This window comes from Salvelinus sp. IW2-2015, linkage group LG22 (genome assembly GCF_002910315.2).
Source record: "Salvelinus sp. IW2-2015 linkage group LG22, ASM291031v2, whole genome shotgun sequence".
NCBI classification, from domain to species: Eukaryota; Metazoa; Chordata; class Actinopteri; order Salmoniformes; family Salmonidae; genus Salvelinus; species Salvelinus sp. IW2-2015.
Window position 1 is genome coordinate 13,215,480 of NC_036862.1, and position 22,415 is coordinate 13,237,894.

At 45.9% G+C, this 22,415-nt stretch overlaps 2 protein-coding genes across 4 annotated transcripts in view; one reads left to right on the forward strand and one right to left on the reverse strand.

Moving 5' to 3' along the window:
- Nucleotides 1-243: 243 nt before the first annotated feature.
- Nucleotides 244-14,956, forward strand: LOC111949411 (F-box only protein 46-like). 2 transcript variants are annotated; one of them, XM_070434039.1, is made up of 3 exons: nucleotides 244-673; nucleotides 7,628-7,825; nucleotides 11,130-14,956. In XM_070434039.1, the coding sequence occupies exon 3, from the start codon at nucleotides 11,246-11,248 to the stop codon at nucleotides 13,268-13,270; it is 2,025 nt and encodes a 674-aa protein (XP_070290140.1). In that variant the 5' UTR covers nucleotides 244-673; nucleotides 7,628-7,825; nucleotides 11,130-11,245; the 3' UTR covers nucleotides 13,271-14,956. The 2 variants fall into 2 exon arrangements, with proteins under 2 accessions (XP_070290140.1, XP_023822313.1); XM_023966545.3 differs by lacking the exon at nucleotides 7,628-7,825.
- Nucleotides 14,957-15,419: 463 nt separating this feature from the next.
- The window catches only part of LOC111982519 (sodium/glucose cotransporter 2), a 10,093-nt gene continuing 3,097 nt past the window's right edge, over nucleotides 15,420-22,415 (reverse strand). For both annotated transcript variants that reach the window (XM_024014076.2, XM_070434040.1), the window contains 13 exons: nucleotides 21,947-22,051; nucleotides 21,743-21,802; nucleotides 21,549-21,653; nucleotides 21,059-21,164; nucleotides 20,421-20,501; nucleotides 18,109-18,338; nucleotides 17,719-17,854; nucleotides 17,402-17,509; nucleotides 17,123-17,273; nucleotides 16,805-16,973; nucleotides 16,283-16,498; nucleotides 15,951-16,086; nucleotides 15,420-15,753 (listed from right to left, as the gene is read on the reverse strand). In XM_024014076.2, the coding sequence (XP_023869844.1) occupies nucleotides 15,539-15,753; nucleotides 15,951-16,086; nucleotides 16,283-16,498; nucleotides 16,805-16,973; nucleotides 17,123-17,273; nucleotides 17,402-17,509; nucleotides 17,719-17,854; nucleotides 18,109-18,338; nucleotides 20,421-20,501; nucleotides 21,059-21,164; nucleotides 21,549-21,653; nucleotides 21,743-21,802; nucleotides 21,947-22,051 (1,818 nt within the window). In that variant the 3' untranslated portion in view covers nucleotides 15,420-15,538. The remainder of the gene's footprint in view (nucleotides 15,754-15,950; nucleotides 16,087-16,282; nucleotides 16,499-16,804; nucleotides 16,974-17,122; nucleotides 17,274-17,401; nucleotides 17,510-17,718; nucleotides 17,855-18,108; nucleotides 18,339-20,420; nucleotides 20,502-21,058; nucleotides 21,165-21,548; nucleotides 21,654-21,742; nucleotides 21,803-21,946; nucleotides 22,052-22,415) is intronic.

Genomic DNA, 22,415 nt, shown 5'->3' on the forward strand with positions numbered 1-22,415 from the left:
AATCAGACACCAATAATTACAGGGGAACTTCAGAGTCGATAGCACGCTGGACTTCGGGCTAGAAGGTCGAGGGTTCGAGGCCTGCTCCCTGCCTGTTTCATTACAATATGTTTCCCATGCCAATAAAGCCCCTTGAATTGAATTGAATTGAAAGAGATGCGGAGGAGTGAGACCTAAAGAAGGGGGGTGAGTGGGGCCATATATGCCATATATGGGCACACCATCGACTCTGCCTTGCTATTGGCTGTGGGCCTTATGCAGCTGCCTGTCAACAAGATGGCCTTCCTCTCCACCGATGTTCTGACTCCGATTATTTTGGTTGTTCAGGGAACATACCGTAAAGGTCAGCCTGTGTCAGTTCTGAAAAGGTAGCCAGATGAACGAGGAAGAGTTTGAAACAGGATCAGTATAGATAGGTTGTGTACAATTGAAAAACGGACAGTAGGCTTCGATATTAACATTAGGTTGATATTGGAAAGTACTCTGCAGCCAGATAGCTAGCTAGTTTACGTGGACAAGTAAAAGATAACCCGAGTCACCTGCACCCCTATCCTTGCTCAATCTGATTCATCGGTCGGTTGTTGARAGGAAAACAGGCTTACGACCGGGGGGGCTTGCTAGTAACGTTACTGTCATCAGCACTGTTGCAGGTCAAGTGCTTGCGGATCTACAGGTAAGATGACGGAAACATTAATTACTTCACTTTAGCGAAGCTTAGCTGTATTTAAATTCAAAAGCTAGTCAACGTCGTTAGCCAGCAACACACAATATGGGTTCCATTGCAATTTTGTTTGGCTAACCAACGTTAGCCTAGTCAGCACACAACGTTACACCCCACAACGTTACACCCCTTAACGTAGTTGGCTAACTCGTTTTATTTTCGTCAAAGACRATCAGTTGGTGCCTATCAGTTAGCCGCGCCTTGGCGAGTGTTTGTAACATCAATGTAACAACGAGATTGTTGTTGGCCTTTTGGGCTATAGCGCGCTAGCTAACTTAGCCTAGTTAGATAGCCAGCCAACGTTAACTTTTTAACGTTAAGCTAAACTAGCAGCAAAGAAATTAAGTTGGTTAGCTAGCTTTGAKAGCTAACGTTACCTAGCTAACATGAGTGTTTAACGTTACTTCTTTGGCCTGCACATAATTTAGTTGCTAGTTAGCAAAAGTGATTATCAGATAACTAACGTAAGCTCACATTAGTTAGCTAGTTAACCAACTTGGTTTATTAATACGAACCTCAGGGGTAAACTTAGTTAACGTTACTGTAGTTGTAAGAATAGTTAAACACACAGGCTGGATTTCTGTTTCGTCCTATTCCTAGCAAGATTGCACAATTCTTGTAAAATTCTGACATTTTTGCACATTTCAACTGACCATTTGATCAGCGTTAGACAACTGAATGAACACCTATGAGCATGTCAATAATTAGTCCTTGGCTAATCATGGTTACCCATGCTGACCACCTACCTGTATGTTACAACCTAATGGAAATGTGCCTTAAAATTCTGAAGGCGCTTTGTTTATAGCTAGAGTCCATGTCACCTGTACTTCCTCAGTGCAGTAACGTTTCTCTGTCTATTTTGTTTTTTCAGCTTCTTGATTTAGCATTGGCTAGGTGACCACGTTTTCCAAACACTGTTAAATATCTATTCTGAATTAAGATTCAACAATGTCTGCAGAAACAATGGGGTGTCAGCTATGACACCTTGATATATTTTGGTTATTGAAAAATATATTTTGGTTATTAAACTACAGTATGTGAAGTGGATTTAGAATTGCGGTAACATAATTACATCATAGGTCCCTGATCTGTACTACACACAAATGCATGCATCATTATGGATATTAAGGTGTTGTATCCTAAATAGGCACACAAATGTAGAAATATGCACATATATTATTCTACACACTGGCTATTTTAATGAGACCAAATTTGGTTGGACCGGGCCAAATCTGAACCAGTCACTGATGTCTGTTTCCACATTTGCCCTCAGAACAGCCTCAATTCGTCAGGGCATGGACTCTACAAGGTGTCAAGTGTTCCACATGGATGCTGGCCMATGTTTCCCACAGTTGGCTGGATGTTCTTTGGGTGGTGGACCATTCTTGATGCACTCAGGGAACTGTTGAGTTTGAAAAACCCAGCAGCGTTGCAGTTCTTGACACAAACCTGTGCGCCTGGCACCTACTTCCATAGCCCATTCAAAGGCACTTAAATATTTTAGTAGTTCAGCACAGTACATTAGTGTACTCTAGTGTGCTTTACTGTGTACTGAACTGAACTCTTTTCTACTCTGCTGTACTGAAGTATACTGTACTCAACTTTTTGTATTGTGCTCAGAAAAACTTGTGAAACATAGTCTGGTCCAAATCTGAACCAATCATGGATGTCTATTTGTGCCAAAAAAGGCCGGTCTGGACCGGACCAAAAATATATAATCTGTGGGCGTTAATCTTTTCTCAAAGACGAAAGAAGTAATCAAACTACAGGATGAGCACCTATGTTGTTGGTGAGCTGGTATCTGTTATTCAACTGAGAACTAGGCCTATACATCTTTATCTTTGGTACTTTAGAATCAGAAGTATGGGAATAGTGGAGCAATGGGGCATTGAAATGTAAAGCCTTTGGCATGAAGATGCCAAAAATATTCAATAGTTAAGTTCCAGGGAACATCCATTGATGCGCCTGCTTGGTTCAGCCTAAAATCCTCTCAGAATAGCCTGTGTATCMGTTTTGTACTGACAGGGTTTGTATTCAATGTTTACAGATAAACAATTCACCATTTTGGCAASCACTGTCCTCACCCTTACAACCAACACTATTTGAGTAAGGTGGTTGATGATGAACTCTTTTGGTTGAAGCCACATGGTGGAAAGAAACAACCTGATGAAGAGCTATAGTTTAAAGGAGTGCATAGATATCCATTGCAGTTCAATGCAGTTCTGTTCACTACCAGAGAAGCACAGCTGACAGACCATACACTTCTATAGCCAGCTTGTCTGCCTGACCTTCTCATGACGAAGGCACTCTGGGTTCATTTTATCAGGGATGGGTGGAGTCCATTGTTCTTGTAGACGAGCATCATCAGCCTCACCTGCTGCCCGGGCTACTGCTGTATTGTCCCTGCAGGGGCAGCCAAGGCAAGCACCATTTATCACCTCCCTGCATTGTCCACCATTCTCAAAGCCTCTGAGAGGGAGGATAGCGCTGGAGGTGAATGAGGRGCCTGTCTGAATTATCTGAGGACAGCCTGGAATTGGAAGAAGAAGAAAATAAGTTTTTTTGGTTTTGTTTGAAAGGTCCTTCCCTGCTTACTGTGCCTAAGTTGTCTTTTCAATATGACATTTTCTCTGTAATAGGACTGGTGTAGTGCTGAACATTCCTTCAATGCCTGAGACTATTCTAACGGTACTATTTTAGTGGGCGCAATGTTTCCGAATGCTCCAGATAGAAACGCAAGTTTTAGAATTTACGTTTTATTCTGTGGCTGTCATGTGGCCAATTGACAACTGTTTTGTTTCTATACATTCCCTGGTTAATCTGGAGCATTGTGTTATGATGTTGAGCCTGCTGAATATCCTCCAACAGAAAGCCTCTGGGTTGTTTGAGCGAGGTCATGATGGAGGAATGAATCCTCCTGCATTGGTGTGTGTAGTTCAGAGGTCGGGACAACTTGGGGAGCCAGTGAGAGATGAGCCTCTGGCGCGCCACTCAGCGATTTCTGTACTGCGGCTGGGCATGGACAGGATTTGGTGGATTATGCAAAAAGATTAAAACCAGCCTTAATTTGCAGGAATTGTTTCAAATGAGAAATGAAAACTGCATTATCATTGCAGAGGTTTTATCATCTGTCGGGGAATGAAGTCTTCATGGATACAGATTGTCGGCAACATCTGGGCCATGTTTTGGCCCGTGGATATCATTCGAATACAATGAAGGGACTTCTAGTCTCATGTCCTCATATTTTATGTGGACTTTCTCATAAATTCAGGCTATTACTCATTACCTGATATTAAGCCAGTATAGATGTCTTTAAACAACTTGTATATGATGGTGTCTCCCTGCAGGGTTCAGTCTTGTTTAACACCTGGTATGGAGACAAGTGTAAAATAGCTACCCTATAGGCTACTAGGCCAGTCATTAGAACCGCATACTGCATGCCATCGATTACCATCGTAGCATTTTACTACCACCTGTTCATTGGCCGCCTTACTTCCTAATTAAATTGCAGGGTAAACCGTCGGGTAGCCTATGAATTGACAACGAAGACAACAGCATGGATTAAAGCTACTGACTCCAGCCTCTGGGTGACTGGTAGTGCGACTGCCGTCCCCCTCCATCTCTCCATCTTCTGAAGCAATGTTGGTGGTTCTAAATAGTAGACACTGGTCAATAGAGAGGGAATCTGACTGGAGCCAAATCTGCCACTCACTGTCTGCTTCAGGAAGTGCCAGTGTTTGTTACAAAGATGGACAAAAAGACTGACACTCACTGTCCCTGTTACGCCAACAAATACTTTTATGTGGGGGGATAAAAACGGAGTAGGGTGGTGGCCCTGGGATGTACTTCATACAGGGTGTAATCTGCAGGCTCTTAGCTGGAGCTGTGCGATTTATAAAGCCCTTAACCAGCCCAGGAGTAGTTCTGGCCTCTGACGCACGCACACACACACACACACACACACACACACACACACACAGCCTGGGTAGCAGACTAGTCAGAATTTCCTCTTCAGCCGAAGGTACACATTTCACATTATCATGCTTTCAACTGGCGACAAGTATAGATAGGCTAGATATCAGCCTACGTTTGCCTGGTAAGAGTCGCCAAACTATAGTATTATACTAGTGCTGTCTGTCTCAACTTGTTTGGGATCACAGGATGGAAAAAGTGGGGCTTGTTCAGTCTTTTTACTATGTTTTATATATACAGTTGAAGTSRGAAGTTTACATACACCTTAGCCAAATACATTTAAACTCAGTTTTTCTCAATTCCTGACATTTAGTCCTAGTAAAAATTCCCTTCCTTAGGTCAGTTAGGATCACCACTTTTATTTTAAGAATGTGAAATGTCAGAATAATAGTAGAGAGAATGATTTATTTCAGCTTTTATTTCTTTCATCACATTCCCAGTGGGTCAGAAGTTTACATACACTCAATTAGTGTTTGGTAGCATTGATTTTAAATGGTTTAACTTGGGTCAAACTTTTCGAGTAGCCTTCCACAAGCTTCCCACAATAAGCTGGGTGAATTTTGGACCATTCCTACTGACAGAGCTGGTGTAACTGAGTCAGGTTTGTAGGCCTCCTTGCTCGTACACACTTTTTCAGTTCTGCCCACAAATGTTCTATAGGTTTGAGGTCAGGGCTTTGTGATGGCCATTCCAATACCTTGACTTTGTTGTCCTTAAGCTCTTTTGCCACAACTTTGGAAGAATGCTTGGGGTCATTGTCCATTTGGAAGACCCATTTGTGACCAAGCTTTAACTTCCTGACTGATGTCTTGATGTTGCTTCAATATATCCACATCATTTTCCTACCTCATGAAGCCATCTATTTTGTGAAGTGCACCAGTCCCTCCTGCAGCAAAGCACCCCCACAACATGATGCTGCCACCCCCATGCTTCACGGTTGGGATGGTGTTGTTCGGCTTGCAAGCCTCCCCCTTTTTCCTCCAAACATAACGATGGTCATTATGGCCAAACCGTTTTATTTTTGTTTCATCAGATCAGAGGACATTTCTCCATAAAGTACGATCTTTGTCCCCATGTGCAGTTGCAAACTGTAGTCGGGGTTTTTTATGCCGGTTTTGGAGCAGTGGCTTCTTCCTTGCTGAGCGGCCTTTCAGGTTATGTCGATATAGGACTCGTTTTACTGTGGATATAGATACTTTTGTACATGTTTCCTCCAGCATCTTCACAAAGAACTTTCTTCTGAAACTCATCAGTCTATTCTTGTTCTGCGAAATGAAGGCTATTCCATGTGAGAAATTGCCAATAAACTGAAGCGCTCGTACCATGCTGTGTACTACTCCCTTCACAGAACAGCGCAAACTGGCTATTCTGTGAAGGGAGTAGTACACAGCGTTGTATGAGATTTTCAGTTTCTTGGCAATTTCTCGCATGGAATAGCCTTAATTTATCAGAACAAGAATGGACTGAGTTTCAGAAGAAAGTTCTTTGTTTCTGGCCATTTTGAGCCTGTAATTGAACCCACAAATGCTGATGCTCCAGATACTCAATTGGTCTAAAGGCCAGTTTTATTGCTTCTTTAAACAGAACAACAGTTTTCAGCTGTGCTAAAATAATTGCAAAAGGGTTTTCTAATGCTCAATTAGCYTTTTTAAAATGATAAACTTGGATTAGTTAACACAATGTGCCATTGGAACACAGGAATGATGGTTGTTGATAATGGGCCTCCATACGCCTAAGTAGATATTCCATAAAAAATCAGCAGTTTGCAGCTACAATAGTCATTTACAACATTAACGATGTCTACACTGTATTTCTGATCAATTTTGTTATTTTAAATGGACAAAAAAAAAGACATTTCTGTGACCCCCAACCTTTTGAACGGTAGTGTACATAAAACCTTTGACCAGTATTGTATTTATGACACCTACTCATTCAAGGATTTTTATTTTTTTACTATTTTCTACATTGTAGAAATAATAATAATAGTGAAGACAAACTATGGAATCATGTGGTAACCAAAAAAGTGTTAAACAAATTACAAATATATTTGAGATTCTTCAAATAGTCACCATTTGCCTTGACAGCTTTGCACACTCTTGGCATTCTCTCAACCAGCTTCATTAGGTAGTCACCTGGAATATATTGCAATTAACAGGTGTGCCTTAAGTTAATTTGTGGAATTTCTTTCCTTAATGCATTTGAGCAAATCAGTTGTGTTGTGACAAGGTAGAAGATAGCCCTATTTGCTTCAAGACAAAGTTCATATTATGGCAAGAACAGTTCAAATAAGCAAAGAGAAACGACAGTCCGTTACTTTAAGACATGCATGTCAGTCAATACTGAATTTCAAGAACTTTGAAAGTTTCTTCAAGTGCAGTCGCATAAACCATCAAGTGCTATGATACAACTGGCTTTCATTAGGACCACCACAAGAAAGGAAGACCCAGAGTTACTTCTGCTGCAGAGGATAAGTTCATTAGTTACCAGCCTCAGAAATTGCAGCCATAATAAATGTTTCAGAGTTCAAGTAACAGACACATCTCAACATCAAATGTTCAGAGGAGACGGTGTGAATCAGGCCTTCATTGTCGAATTGCTGCAAAGAAATCACTACTAAAGGACATAATTTAAGAAGAGACTTGCTTGGGCCAAGAAACAGGAGCAATGGACATTAGACAGGTGGAAATTTGTCTTTTGGTCTGGAGTCCAAATTGGAGATTTTTGGTTCCAAACGCTGTGTCTTTGTGAGATGCGGTGCGGGTGAATGGATGATCTCTGCATGTGATGGTGTGGCGGTGCTTTGCTGGTGAAACTGTTGGTGATTCATTTAGAATTCAAGGCACACTCAACCAGCATGGCTACCACAGCATTCTGCAGCGATACGCCATCCCATCTGGTTTGCACTTAGTCCCACTATCATTTGTTTTTCAACAGGACAATGACCCAACACACCTCCAGGCTGTGTAAGGGCTATTTTACAAAGGAGAGTGATGGAGTGCAGCATCAGATGACCTGGCCTCCACAATCCCTCGACCTCAACTAAATTGAGATGGTTTGGGATGAGTGAAGAAAAGCAGCCAAGTGCTCAGCATATGTGGGAACTCCTTCAAGACTGTTGGAAAAGCATTCCAGGTGAAGCTGGTTGAGAGAATGCCAAGTGTGCAAAGCTGTCATCAAGGCAAAGGGTGGCTATTTGAAGAATCTCAAATTTATATAATATTTTTGATTTGTTTAACACTTTTTTKGGTTACTACATGGTTCCATATGTGTTATTTCATAGTTTTGATGTCTTTGCTATTATTCTACAATTATGAAAATAGTACAAATAAAGGAAAATCTTGAGTGAGTAAGTGTTCTAAAATCTTTGACCGGTAGTCTGTATATTAACTGTACCAGTACATTTTTATGCGCTTCAACACTCGGCAGTCCCGTTCTGTGAGCTTGTGTGGCCTACCACTTCGCGGCTGAGCCGTTGTTGCTCCTAGACGTTTCCACTTCCCAATAACAGCACTTACAGTTGACCAGGGCAGCTCTAGGCAAGGCAGATTATTTTTGAAAAAGGTGGCATCCTATGACGGGTGCCATGTTGAAAAAGTACTGAGCCTCTTCATGAAAGTCAATGTTGTCTATGAAGAATGCCATGGCTTTGGTCTCGATTTTATACCCCTGTGTAGTTTAGACAAGTTTCACATTAGTGGATTTGGCCATTTCAGGCGCACACCCGTTTACTGAAAATACACCTGCTTGCAAGAAATAAAGGGAACACTTTAAACAACACAATGGTAACCAAGTCAATCATCACTTCTGTGGAAAATCAAAACTGTCACTTAGGAAGCAAACACTGATTGACAATAAATTTTCACATGCTGTTGTGCAAATGGAAGTAGACACAGGTGAAATTAATAGCAATTAGCAAGAAACACCCCCAATAAAGGAGTGGTTTCTGCAGGTGGTTGACCAACAGACCATTCTCAAAAGTTCCTATGCTTTCCTGGCTGGTTTTGGGTCACTTTTGAAATGCCTGGCGGTGTTTTTTTTTTTTTTCTTTCACTCTAAGTGGTAGCATGAGACGGAGTCTAGCAACCACACAATGGCTCAGTAGTGCAGCTCATCCAGGATGGCACATCAATGCGAGCTGTGGCAAAGAAGGTTTGGCTGGTGTTCTGTACGTAGTGTCCAGAGCATGGAGGCGCTACAAGGAGACAGGCCATTACATCAGGAAGACGTGGAGGAGGCCGTAGGAGGGCACAAACCCAGCAGCAGGACCGCTACCTCCGCCTTTGTGCAAGGAGAAGCAGGAGGAGCAGCTGCAGAGACCCTGCAAAAATGACCTCCAGCAAGGCGCACAAAAATGTGCTAATGTTCTGCGCTCAAAGACGGCAGAACAGACTCCCCCTGAGGGTGGTATGAGGGCCCGACATCCACAGGTGGGGGTTTTGTGCTTACAGCCAACACCGTGCAGGGACGTTTTGTCAATTTTGCCAGAGAACACCAAGATTGGCAAATTCGCCGCATTGCGCCCTGTTGGCTCTTCACAGATGAAAGCAGGTTCACACTGAGCACATGTGACGAGAATTGACAGGCTGGAGACGCCGTGGAGAACGTTCTGCTGCCTGCAACATCCTCCAGTAGAAACCGTTTGGCGGTGGGTCAGTCATGGGTGTGGGTGGCATTTCCTTTGGGGGTCCGCACAGCCCTCCATGTGCTCGCGAGAGGTAGCCTGACTGCTTATTTAGGTAACGCGAAATGAAGATCCTCAGACCCCCTTGTGAGACCCAATATGCTGGGTGCGGTTGGCCCTGGGTTCGCTCCTAATGCAAGACAATGGCTAAGACCTCATGTGGCTGAGTGTGTCAGCAGTCCTGCCAAGAGGAAAAGGCATTGATGCTATGGACTGGCGCCGCCGTTCCCAGACCTGAATCCAATTGAGCACATCTGGGACATCATGTCTCGCTCCATCACCAACGCCACGTTGCACCACAGACTGGTCCAGAGTTGGTGGATTGCTTTAGTCCAGGTCTGGGAGGAGTCCCTCAGGAGACCATCCGCACCTATCAGGAGCATGCCCAGGCGTTGTAGGAGAGGTCATACAGGCACGTGGAGGCCACACACACTACTGAGCCTCATTTTGACTTGTTTAAGGACATTCCATCAAAGTTGGATCAGCCTGTAGTGTGGTTTCCACTTAATTTGAGTGTGACTCCAAATCCAGACCTCCATGGGTTGATAAATTTGATTTCCATTGATAATTCTTGTGTGATTTTGTTGTCAGCACATTCAACTATGTAAAGAAAAAAGTATTTAATAAGAATATTTCATTCATTCAGATCTAGGATGTGTTATTTTAGTGTTCCCTTTATTTTTTTGAGCAGTGTATATCACGTGCACTGCGACTTGGTTTCTGAACCGCCTAGAAGCTGATTTGCCTATCATTTGCTGTTCTCTTGCTGTGAATGGCTAGAAGGTGAAATTTGATCCAGTGAGAGTCTCACACCCTTTCATAGTGGTTGCTTCTGAATCAGCATGTCTCACATATTATTTTTATACTTTACATTTTTTTGTTGACAGAAGTCACACAGGGTGTATTTTACAGATGAGCCCTACATGCATCAGACACACAAAATATACGAAATTACAAAACCATATTAACAACAAGACACCATCACAGAGGTCTAAATATCTTGTTGAAACAGTCTTGCGCCACTTGTTCCTCTTAAGCCCCCAGTGCCACATTTTTGGCATGCTAACATGTAATGGCACGGGCACCCTGCGTAAACGGTTTTCCTGCCGGCCGCAGCCAAGGTCCTTTAGACTCTCAACATCAACCACTACTCTCCCCTTCTAWAAATAGGTTAGGCATATGCCTTCCTTGCCTCCTATTAGGCAGGTCCTCTTTGAAGCGCCAGGATGGGAATCTATTTTCCTCCCCTCATCCCCTCCTTTATATCTCCCTTCATCTGCCCCAGACACAAGGCTCYGAAATGGAAGCCTTTAATTAGATTGAAAACCTTCAAGGCGAGAGAATTTATATTACAGTCAGCGTATGTAATGACTAATTGAGTTTAGCTGTTGAGGCTGTCTGAAAGCATGAGTCTTCCTGACTTGTGACCTTTGTTTCTGAACCGCCAAGAGGCTAGGAGCTGATTTGCCTGTCATTTGCTGTGCTCTTGCTGTATTGAATGGCTAGGAGTTGAAATAACCTTCCATAGTGGTTGCTTCTGAATCAGCATGTCACACAATTAGATGAGGTCATTTTAGGGACTTAATACTAATGCAACATGTAGAATGCATAGGAAGAAATTCTCCCTCAAATTACATTTTTAGAAGATGTCTAATTAATTAMATTTGATGAAATGACATTACTCATGTTTGTCTCCCCCGGCTAGTTGACCTATGATGGTGAGTATTGTAATAAAACTCCTCTCTCTCCCTACAGATTGTATGCCCTGTTCCCGTGACGGTGCCTACTGTCTAGCACAGAGAGAATGAGTGGCGTGGTGCACAGCAGATGCCCAGCCTAGACGCCGCCGATATGCTTCCCTCCGGCCCGTGATGGACCGAGACACCTTCTCCCACATCCGACTGTGGTGCCCACGCCCCTTTGGCACCTACTCCCAGAACAAGCCCCGAGGTACGGGGGGCAGTGGGGCAGCCCCCTTCCTCTGCAAGGCTGACACTGCGGGGCGCACGTCGCTGGAGGTCGGGGGAAGTGTGGATGGCCAGGAGGAGGAGGAGGAGGATGCCGGCTCCGAGAACAGTCCCCCAGACGCCGACCCGGCCTCGGCACTGCAGGCTCCCTCCACCCCTCCCAGCACCACTCAGATGGAGGATGGGAGGGTGCTGCTGGACACCTGGTACGTCATCAAGCCGGGCAACACCAAGGAGAAGATTGCCTTCTTCGTGGCCCACCAGTTCAGTGGGGTGGGCCTGCCTCGACCCAGCGCCATAAAGGTGAAAGGGAACTGGGCCACGGACTGCACTAAGGCCAAGCGCAGGCGGCGCTGCTCCTCCTATGACCCCCCCGCCCGGGCCCAGACAAACATTATCCCTGCCCCCCCGCACCCAGAAGCCTCCACCCCAGAGGACATCCCGGGAGTGAGCGAGACTGACCTGTTGTCCGTTGCTGAGATGGTGGCCCTGGTAGAGCAGCGTACWGCCATGGCCTTGCAGGGCATGGTGACCCAGGGACAGACTGCCACAGAACACCCCGAACACACGCTCCTGCAGGGCACAGTCTCTGACCCCAGCCCCATGGTGTTCCTGTCAGAGAGCCCAGAGCCCCCGCACACCCCACACAGTGTCCTGGAGGAGGAGGAGCAGCAGGAGTCGCGGCGTGTGGCTAAGGCCATAGCCCACTTTGAGTCCCAACATCAGCTCCTGGAGAACACACTGAGGCCTGTGTCGGGCCTGGACTCCCCCAGGGAGAGGGAGAGGAGCGGGGACTCTGGGCCCACCCACGGCCGAGGTGAAGTGAGGATTGCCTTCCGGGTATCCAGCCTAGATCCTGGCTCGCAGTCAGAGCCCGCAGGCCGGCCCCGCTGCATGTTCATGAGCTGTGGGGSAGGAGGGRGCCAGGCGGGGGCCCGGGCCAACGAGAAGATCACCTGTGATCTCTACCAACTGGTCAGCCCCTCGTCACGTGACCCCAGCCTCCTGCTGGCTGGCTCTCCAAAAGCTGACCCCCATGGGGAGGGCCATACGGACCGGCCAGCCTCCAGCAGCTCTGACCCCAGCCAGGAGCTCGGCTCTGGGGAGAAGAAGCCTGTGGCCCGGGAGAGGGTGACTGGCTTCCACGTGGAGGTGGTTGTCACGGGTGCTGTAGACCAGTGTGTGTTCTATGGCAAGGACAGCACAGAGAATGTGCAAGAGGAGACGGTTTGTTTCGCCATGCCCAGTGGGGCCGACGGCTCAGAGGACCCCCCTCCAGGCCAGCTGTTCTTCCTGCAGCCCCAGAGAGGGTCTGACGAGGACAGTGGCACCGGCAGCAGCAATGGAATGTGCTCTTTGGACTGCACCAATAACAACAATCCTGCTGTGGATGCTGCTGACCGGCCGGACTCCCCCCTGGCCGGCGTGGAGGACTGCTCGGACCCCTCCCTGTGCCGTCTCTACCGCCACGTCTCTCACGACTTCCTGGAGATCCGCTTCCAGATCCAGCGGCTGCTGGAGCCTCGTCAGTACATGCTGCTACTGCCCGACCACATCATGGTCAACATCTTCAGCTACCTGCCCACCCGCTCGCTGGCCGCCCTCAAGTGCACCTGCTACGACTTCAAGGTTCTGATTGAGATGTACGGTGTGCCCGCCACCGACTCGCGCTGGAACCAGGACCCGCTGTACCGCGAAGATCCCTGCAAGCAGTGCAAGCGGCAGTACGAACGGGGCGACGTGTCTCTCTGCCGCTGGCACCCCAAACCTTACCACCACGACCTGCCTTATGGACGCTCCTATTGGATGTGCTGCCGGCGTACGGACAAGGACACACCAGGCTGCCGTGTGGGGCTGCACGACAACAACTGGGTACTGCAGCCCTGCGAGCTGGTGCAGACCCGCGCTAAGAGGGAGGACGGGAGGTAAAGGGGCCCTCCCCAGCACCCCTCTTACTCCCTCTAGACTCCACTGCCCCCTGGTGCTAAACTAAAGACCAGKGTTGGGGTTCTCTCCTGTGTTGTCAGCTCTCTCTCTCTGCTCGTTATCACCTTGTTCTGAGTTCCTAGCAGTTGACTAGCTCCCTACTCGGATGTTAGTACATGTGAAAACTGGACTCATGATGAGTGGGCCCATGCTGGTGGTATGGTGCTCTGTGTTCTGCATGGGGCCTGATGCTCAACGTTTCTGCCTATTGGTCAACTGACAGTCGCGTCCTAGCCATGCTGTCATTGCTAGAGCTGACCCCAACTTTACTGACCAGAGAGCCAGCCACTGAGGACTGACTGGCTGGCTCACAGAGGGAGTCTGTGAAAGTTTAAAGGTTCAATGCAGCTGTTTTTATCTCAATGTCAAATAATTTCTAGGTAACAATTAAGTACCTTACTGTAATTGTGTTCAATTAAAATGGTAAAAATATCATCTTGGTAAAGAGCAATTTCTTAAGCAACAATTTTTGATAGGACTGTATGGGACTGGTCTGCTCGGGAGGGGAAAACTAGCTGTTATTGGCAGAGAGGTTTGGAACTCTTTCYTATTGGTCTATTAACAAATTTACTACCCGTTGTCACCGGGCAGGCCAAAAATCCATCCCACCAAAACGGGCAGAAATTTCAGACTGTGTTTTTAAACAGCTCTTACACTAAAAGGGCATTTTCACAATTGCACAGTATAATTCCAACCGCATAGTGTGCAAATGTATGTAAAACACAGCCAAATCACGTTTTTGACTGCACTGGGCCTTTAATGAATGAGACTAACAGTGTGGGGCAGGAGAAGGCAATTTGATGTCACTTTGTATGAGTTTTGACTGCTTGTTATCAATTCTTTTAGTTTTTTGGTGTGCGCGAATGTTTGCTGTTATTTCCTGTTTTTTTTTTAGGACTGTTCTCCCTCCCTTCACCTCTTTTTATTTTTTTTACCCCCTCCCCACTAACTCCCAGTCCCAACCTGCTAGTCGGCAGAGGGCAGTCTTTTTATTTTTTAGCCCCTCCCCACTAACACCCAGTCCCAACCTGCTAGTCGGCAGAGGGCAGTCTTTTTATTTTTTAGCCCTCCCACTAACACCCAGTCCCAACCTGCTAGTCGGCAGAGGGAGTCTTTTTTATTTTTTAGCCCCTCCCCACTAACACCCAGTCCCAACCTGCTAGTCGGCAGAGGGCAGTCTTTTTATTTTTTACCCCCTCCCCACTAACCCCCAGTCCCAACCTGCTAGTCGGCAGAGGGCAGGTATTTATTTTTTAGCCCCTCCCCACTAACACCCAGTCCCAACCTGCTAGTCGGCAGAGGGCAGTCTTTTTATTTTTTAGCCCCTCCCCACTAACCCCCAGTCCCAACCTGCTAGTCGGCAAGAGGGCAGTCTTTGCCAAAGCCGTCGTTTGCGTCAATGCGGGTGAAAAGAAACCCTGACCATAGAACTCTCTACACCAGCTTCCAGCCTTAACCCCACTGGTCCTGCTCACAATCCCTAAATCTGCAAAACCTTGACAAATACAGTATAGAGAACTTTGTTCACTTGACCCCTCTGACTGGGTAGGGGAGACCACTGTAGGTTTCAGTTGTACAATGCTAATGGGAATGTGCTTCTCAAATAAACAGAAATGATTAAAACTGGAATTTGACCCTTGACATGTTTCCTTCTGCATGATGACCTGTGTTGGTAACGTTTATTTTGATAGAGAAGTTGCTACAGTGTGGGGAAACTCCAGTCCTCGGGGGCAGGATTGTTGTCACTSTTTCTCCATCCCTAGCAAACACAGCTGATTTAATCAAATTCCATTCTAAACTGAAGATCATGATTAGGTGATTATTGGAGTCCGGTGTGTTAGCTGGGACACCAATCAGGCCCCAGAGGACTGGAATTGCCCACCCCTTGTGTTGGGGTTATTGAACATATTGATTTACTTTTGCTTATTTATAGATTAGAAATGATTTGCAAACCATTTGTCCTCCACATGACTCTAGACATATGCAATGGCCACTAGAGGGGAGAGCTGTGTGCTAATGTCCAGGTTTAGCACAGGAGTGTGGATTGTTTGTTATACCCAATTTCATAACGATGATATTACAAGAAAGGGGMTACACAGAACGACTTTATTTTTCATGAATAGGTGTGTGTGGCCATCGATTGACATACTAGATTCTGAATTAAACCAAAAGTGTGAGAATGACAAAGACCATCAATGGTCACTAGCCCCCTCATGCATAGTAACCCCACAGGAAGACTGCCACGGCCATCATAACCAGGGCATTAGCATCAACAACATGCTTCCAGAAGGGCTCCTCACTGATGTCAGGCAGCTCTTTGGATGCCTCAGTAACCTCCTCCTCTGTGAGCTCTGGGACCTGAGCGCCACTGACGCCACAGAACCAGCCAATGAGACGACAGATGCCTGATTTGGGTTCAGCATCCACTAACAAAGGAAATAAAACAAGATTATGGGCCTGTTATACATTGCAGGCGAGTCAAGACAATCTACAAATCCCCTCGCATAATAAATAAACGAATCGTAGATCAGTCAGTCCCAATTTACCCACAATGCATCATGGATTTGATCTGCACGACTGTAGTGGTGGGAGTTGACACCGAAGTGGAAGTATGTTCTCATACCTGGGCTGTCCTCAGACTTGTCTCTGCTTTTCTCCTCTGCCTCCCTGCGTGCTATCCTCCCCTTCACTTCCTGCTTCCAGTCAAGGTCATCCCTCTCTTCCTTGGAGTGGCGGAGGCTGAACACAAGACGGTGGAGCTAGGAGAAGAGCAGTTCTATCAGAAATCACTCACAGAGCATTACATACCACCATAGGTTTATTAATCTCTGAGTTTATAATAAATTCTCATTATAATGGGTAAGATTCCCTTGCATTAATAATATCTAATGGATGCAGGCATTTGATAAAACAGAATGTTGAGGCACACTGTCTATTCTGCCTACGAGCACTCACATGTATGTCGTCTATGGCCGGTGTACAGTAGCTGACAAGCAGCACCAGGATGGAGGTGCAGAAGAAGAGCAGCACAGCGAAGTAGAGGTAATGGACCCCACAAACCAGAGTGGGGCAGTCTGAGGGGAACAGGCAGCTGCCTGAGCCAAACCAAAACTCTGGCCCCATACGGCACAGCCCCATAGCTAGGCCCCCTATCAGGCCCCAAAACGCCCCCTGAAAGAAATAAAAATGTAGTACCAAAGTAAACGGAAGGAAAAATTCATCCAGTGGTATATGTCTGTATTCACAAAGAGTCTCAGAGTAAGAGTGCTGATGTAGAATCAGTTTGGCATTTCAGATCATAATGAATAAGGTTATATGAACGGGGGGGACCTGATCCTAGWTCGGCTGTCCTACCTTGAGATGCCTTGTGAATACGGGCCCAGATGTCTCTCTCACATTCATAGGTTACATTGCCAATGCTTTTCCTATGTCTCTCACAACAATGTAACTAGAACACAACACACCCTCTGACCTCACCTGCTCATTGACCCTCTTCACAAACACAGCCAGGAAGAAGACTGAGGCGATAGGCGGGGCCAGGTAGCTGGTCACTGATTGGATGTAGTCAAACAGCTGACCGCTYTGGGCCGCCTGGACCACAGGGATCCAGCAGATACTGACGGCTACGATGACGAGGACCCACACTCTGAGAGGGAGAGACGGAGTCAGTGAGAGGCAGACATTTTATTGGAGCATATGTTATGTTGMCCTACTCCAGCTAATGGTCTGGGACAGCTGAACCTTTCTACCTAAACCAGGTTTTCCCATTTAAACCAAGTGAAAAAAGGCCCAGACCTGCCAACGACCATGAGCTCGCTCTCTCTGGCCTGCGGTCTGAAGCGGGTCCAGATGTCCATGGTGAACAGGGTACTGCTGCTGTTGAAGATGGAAGCCAGGGAGCTCATCAGGGCCGCCAGCATGACCGCCAGCATCAGGCCCCTCAGACCTGGGGGAGAGGGAGAGGAGACGGAGGGAGAGGCAAATTGTGTGTGTGTTAAAAAAAAAAAAAGTAATACGGTAAAAGTGTCACCCAGATCTGAGCAACTAGTTCAGCAGAGGAAAGAGACTTCTCACCATTGGGCATGACAGAGACCACCAGTTTGGGGTAGGCGATGTTGGAGCAGCCCACCTCCGTCCCACACACCTGCTTACACACCTCTGGCACCACACAACCCACCTCATCTGTCAACAGAGAGAAGACAAGCTGTTACCATGGAGCCCATAATGACAGGAGGAAAAGAGAGGGAACACCACACACACATATTCAGGGTAAAAGAGGTGTAACAAACTGTCTTTTACTGAGTCTTTTGCTGCGTGCTAGTTTCCCTGTTCATGAAACTCTCCACTCAACTCTGTGTCAATCCTATGATGGCATATTTTTGGGAACTCACTTGGGAAGAGCACGCGGCTGATCATTCCGGGGAACACCATAAGGAACATGGGGAGCAGTTTCAGGTATCCACACATGATGCAGCCCGCCTTCACATGGGTCAGACTGCGTGCCGCCAGGCAGCGCTGCACGATCACCTATAAACACAGACATGGGGGAAGATACCAGATCAACTCAACCAACGATTTAATCTTCCCATCTGATCCATGTTGTTTCACATCCATCAAATTTAAGTATCTCTCACCATAGCAAGAGAATGAGCAAAGCAGACATCAACATTATTTCAAATTAGATTGTCAGCAATGTGCAGTTTTGAATGGGTCATCTACACTAAATGTGAAATAAACCCACATATGAATTCCATCCACTGTGTTCCTATGAGCTTATTTACCTGGTCGGTGCACCAATACCAGCCGCCCACGATGGCGATGCCAAAGAGGACCCCCGGCCAGGGCAGGTCCCCGGTCACGGGGTCCCTGAGCAGCTGGAAGGCGTCGTCTCGGGGGGTGAAGCACTGGCGGGAGATGTTGTAGCGCTGGGGCTCCAGGGACTGGTACGTGGAAGGAAGTGCTAACTTGTACTTCTCCAGCAGAGCGGTGTAGCCCCCCACCTCAAAGAAGGCTGAGGACAGGATGAGAAAGGAAGAGGGACACACACACACAATGTCACATAGGGAGCAGAGATCAGGACGAGTGGACTGGAAGATCTATAGTGGGTCTACAGTGAGGCTGGGTCAAGGAAGTGGTTTACTAAAGGTGGTGGATGAGAGAGGGAGGTTGGATGAAGGAGTGACTGTCTAGTGATTCACTAGACACGGCAGCTAATTGAACAGGACCAGTTGAGTCATGAGTTAGAAACATTTATTAAAGTGTCACTTCACAATGATACAATAGATGACAATACAAAATACACATTTTAAAAGTCACATTGTGGACCACTGAAATAGTGTTTTGAGACACTAAATGCAGTCATAATCAAAACATGGTACAGTATTTCATTTGGAGGTACAGTACCCATAATACATGACATCATTGGTATCAGTTAGTACACGGTGCATTCAGAAAGTATTCAGAACCCTTTCCTTTTTCCACATTTTGTTACGTTACAGCCTTATTCTAAAATTAATTAAATAAAATATTTTCCTCATCAATCTACATACAATACCCCATAATGACAAAGCGAAAAACAGGTTTTTAGACATTTTTGCAAATGTATTAAATAAAAAACAGAAATACCTTATTTACATAAGTATTCAGACCCTTTGCTACGAGACTCGAAATTGAGCTCAGGTGCATCCTGTTTCCATTGATCATCCTTGAGATGTGTCTACAACTTGATTGGAGTCCACCTGTGGTAAATTCAATTGATTGGAGATAATTTGGAAAGGTTCACACCTGTCTATATAAGGTCTTACAGTTGACAGTGCATGTCAGAGCAAAAACCAAGCCATGAGGTCGAAGGAATTGTCCGTAGAGTCCTGAGACATGATTGTGTCGAGGCACAGATCTGGGGAACTGTACTAAAACATTTTTGCAGCATTGAAGGTCCCCAAGAACACAGTGGCCTCCATCATTCTTAAATGGAAGACGTTTGGAACCACCAAGACTCTTCCTAGAGCTGGCCGCCTGGCCAAACTGAGCAATCGGGGGAGAAGGGCCTTGGTCAGGGAGGTGACCAAGAACCCGATGGTCACTCTGACAGAGCTCCAGAGTTCCTCTGAGATGGGAAAACGTTCCAGAAGTACAACCATCTCTGCAGCACTCCACCAATCAGGCCTTTATGATAGAGTGGACAGACGGAAGCCAATCCTCAGTAAAAGGCACATGACAGCTCGCTGTTTGCCAAAAGGCACCTAAAGGACTCTCAGACCATGAGAAACAAGATTCTCTGGTCTGATTAAACCAAGATTGAACTCTTTGGCTGGAATGCCAAGCATCATGTCTGGAGTAAACCTGGCACCATCCCTACGGTGAAGCATGGTGGTGGCAGCATTATGCTGTGGTGATGTTTTTCAGCGGCAGGGACTGGGAGACTAGTCAGGATCGAGTGAAAGATGAACGAACAAAGTACAAAGATATCCTTGATGAAAACCTGTTCCAGAGCTCTCAGGACCTCAGACTGGGGTGGAGGTTCACCTTCCAACAAGACAACGACCATAAGCCAAGATAACACAGGAGTGGCTTTGGGACAGGTCTCGGACTTTCCTTGAGTGGCCCAGCCAGAGCCCGGACTTGAACCTGATCGAACATCTCTGGAGAGACCTGAAAATAGCTGTGCAGCGACGCTCCCCATCCAACCTGACAGAGCTCGAGAGGATCTGCAGAGAAGAATGGGAGAAACTCCCCAAATACAGGTGTGCCAAGCTTGTAGCGTCAAACCCAAGAAGACTCAAGGCTATAATCGCTGTCAAATGTGCTTCAACAAAGTACTGAGGAAAGGGTCTGAATACTTATGTAAATGGGGGGGGAAACGACTTAATACATTTTAGAAAAAGGCTGTAACGTTACAAAATGTGGACAAAGTCAAGGGGTCTGAATACTTTCTGAATGCACTGTATATACACAGGAATGCATAAACAAAAAGGACATTTAAGCACCGATAAGAAAACTTCTCAATTTCTTGTTACTCCGTCATGCATTGAGTAACAAGTGGAGTCAACAAGATGGAATGTGTGGCACTCTGGACACAGGACTCTGAACTTACCGAAACCTGTGAGGCTGAAGGCGCCAGCGATGATGACAAACGTCTGGACGGTGTCTGTGTACATCAGAGCAGCTAGGCCCCCTAGTAAAGCAAAACAGATCACCACAGATTAATACGTTTCAATGTCAAGTACAGGGAAATGCCTTTCTTGACAACTCAAAACACAACAATGCAATGATCAATAACAWTGTATTACTAGAAAGAAAACACAAGAAAGTAGAATAAGAAATATTAAATGCACAATAAAGTAAATAAGTAAGCATAAGTTCCAATACCATATTTACATGTACAGGGATACTGGAGTGATAGAGGTAGATATGTATAGATGTAAAGTGACTATACAACAATAACCCAGTTAATGAACAAACCACTGAGGTCATCTAGGACAGTGTTTCCCAAACTCGGAGTTGGGAAACACTCCTCTCGGATACACACACACACAATACAATGATTATCTATTCACCTCTAGATGACCCTACACCCTCTTTGGGTTGAGGGTAACAGACAAAATGCCTGAGGCCCTGTTTTTTCCCTATGGGTCATCTTTTCCAAACATGACCTCTCTTTAATCGCGGACAGCCTTTTCTTCAACAAGTAATGAAAGCGTTTTGTGCATAATTTGATCAAACAGATGTTACCCGTGACTGTGTACAGAGCTGTGATGGAGAGGAGGGCTATCACAGCCACATAGATGTTCCAGCCTAGAGCCTGCTGTATGAACACAGCCCCAGAGAACATGTCCACCTGGAGAGAGCGATGAGGAGACAGACAGACTGGTCCACGGGTATGTTTATACCGCAATAAAACGTACAGAACTCAGGAGTCTTAGCAATACCACAGATACTATCAATATTGAAGAAAATGTCATGATAAAGGACTGTGGGGGACGTTCCTAGCATGTTACAAACAGTGCCCCATAGTGTTGTCCTAAACCAGGGCTCTCCAACCTTGTTCCTGGAGAGCCACCCTCCTTTGGGTTTTCGCTCCAACCCCAGTTGTAACTAACCTGATTCAGTTTATCAACCAGCTAATAATTAGAATCAGTTGTGCTAGATTAGGGTTGGAGCGAAAACCTACAGGACGGTAGCTCTCCACGAACAGGGTTGGGGAGCCCTGTCCTAGACTCACAGAGATTTTGGTGAAGATGTAGAGGAACAGAGAAATGACGGAGAGGTACAGACTGATCCTGGTTCCCCCAAACCTCTTCTTCAGGTACTGAGGCATTGTAATTACCTAAGCAACGGGAAATGCAGAAATTACAGACAAATGGACACAAATCTCTGCAGCATGTTAGCTGGCATWAATGGTCTTGTGTAACTTACCCCCGCTGTGAGGTAAACGGGGACAAACAGCCAGCCCAATAGGAGCACGATAAACAAGGCCTGGGTGGAGAAAGAGGGCTACAATGTCAGAAGAATCTCAATTTCCTGATCAGCACATATTACAAAGTATTGTCACTGTGTATTGTACTCAAAACTCTGTAATAACATGTCATAACTTATTTTAAGGGGGCAAATTATACTTACATTCCACTCAAAACCCCCCACGGCAATTCCACTGGCCGCTCCGGTACCAGCAAGGCCCACAAAGTGACCACTACCAATATTACTGGCAAACAGTGATGCTCCAACCTAGAGAGAGAGAGAGAGAGAGAGGGGGGAGAGGTAGAGACAGAAGTGCATTTCCTACTACACTGTGACAAATACTCAGACCTAAGAGCATATTTCTTTCCCAAAATTATAATTCAATACAAAGAATTTGAAACTATAAAAGATGAAGAAAAATTCAAATATTTGTTGGGTGAAAAGCCAAAATGTGCAGTTTTGGCAGCCAAATATGTGTCCTCCTGCCACAGCCTGAGGGACAGCCAGTGAAAAATGCAAAGTAATGTTGATAATATTTCCCATTTAGCTTAGTTTTGTTTTGTCTTTCGTACCAGGTCATGTGTCTTCTCAGTCATGTTGACACTGGTCTACTACTGTTGCTTTAATGTAT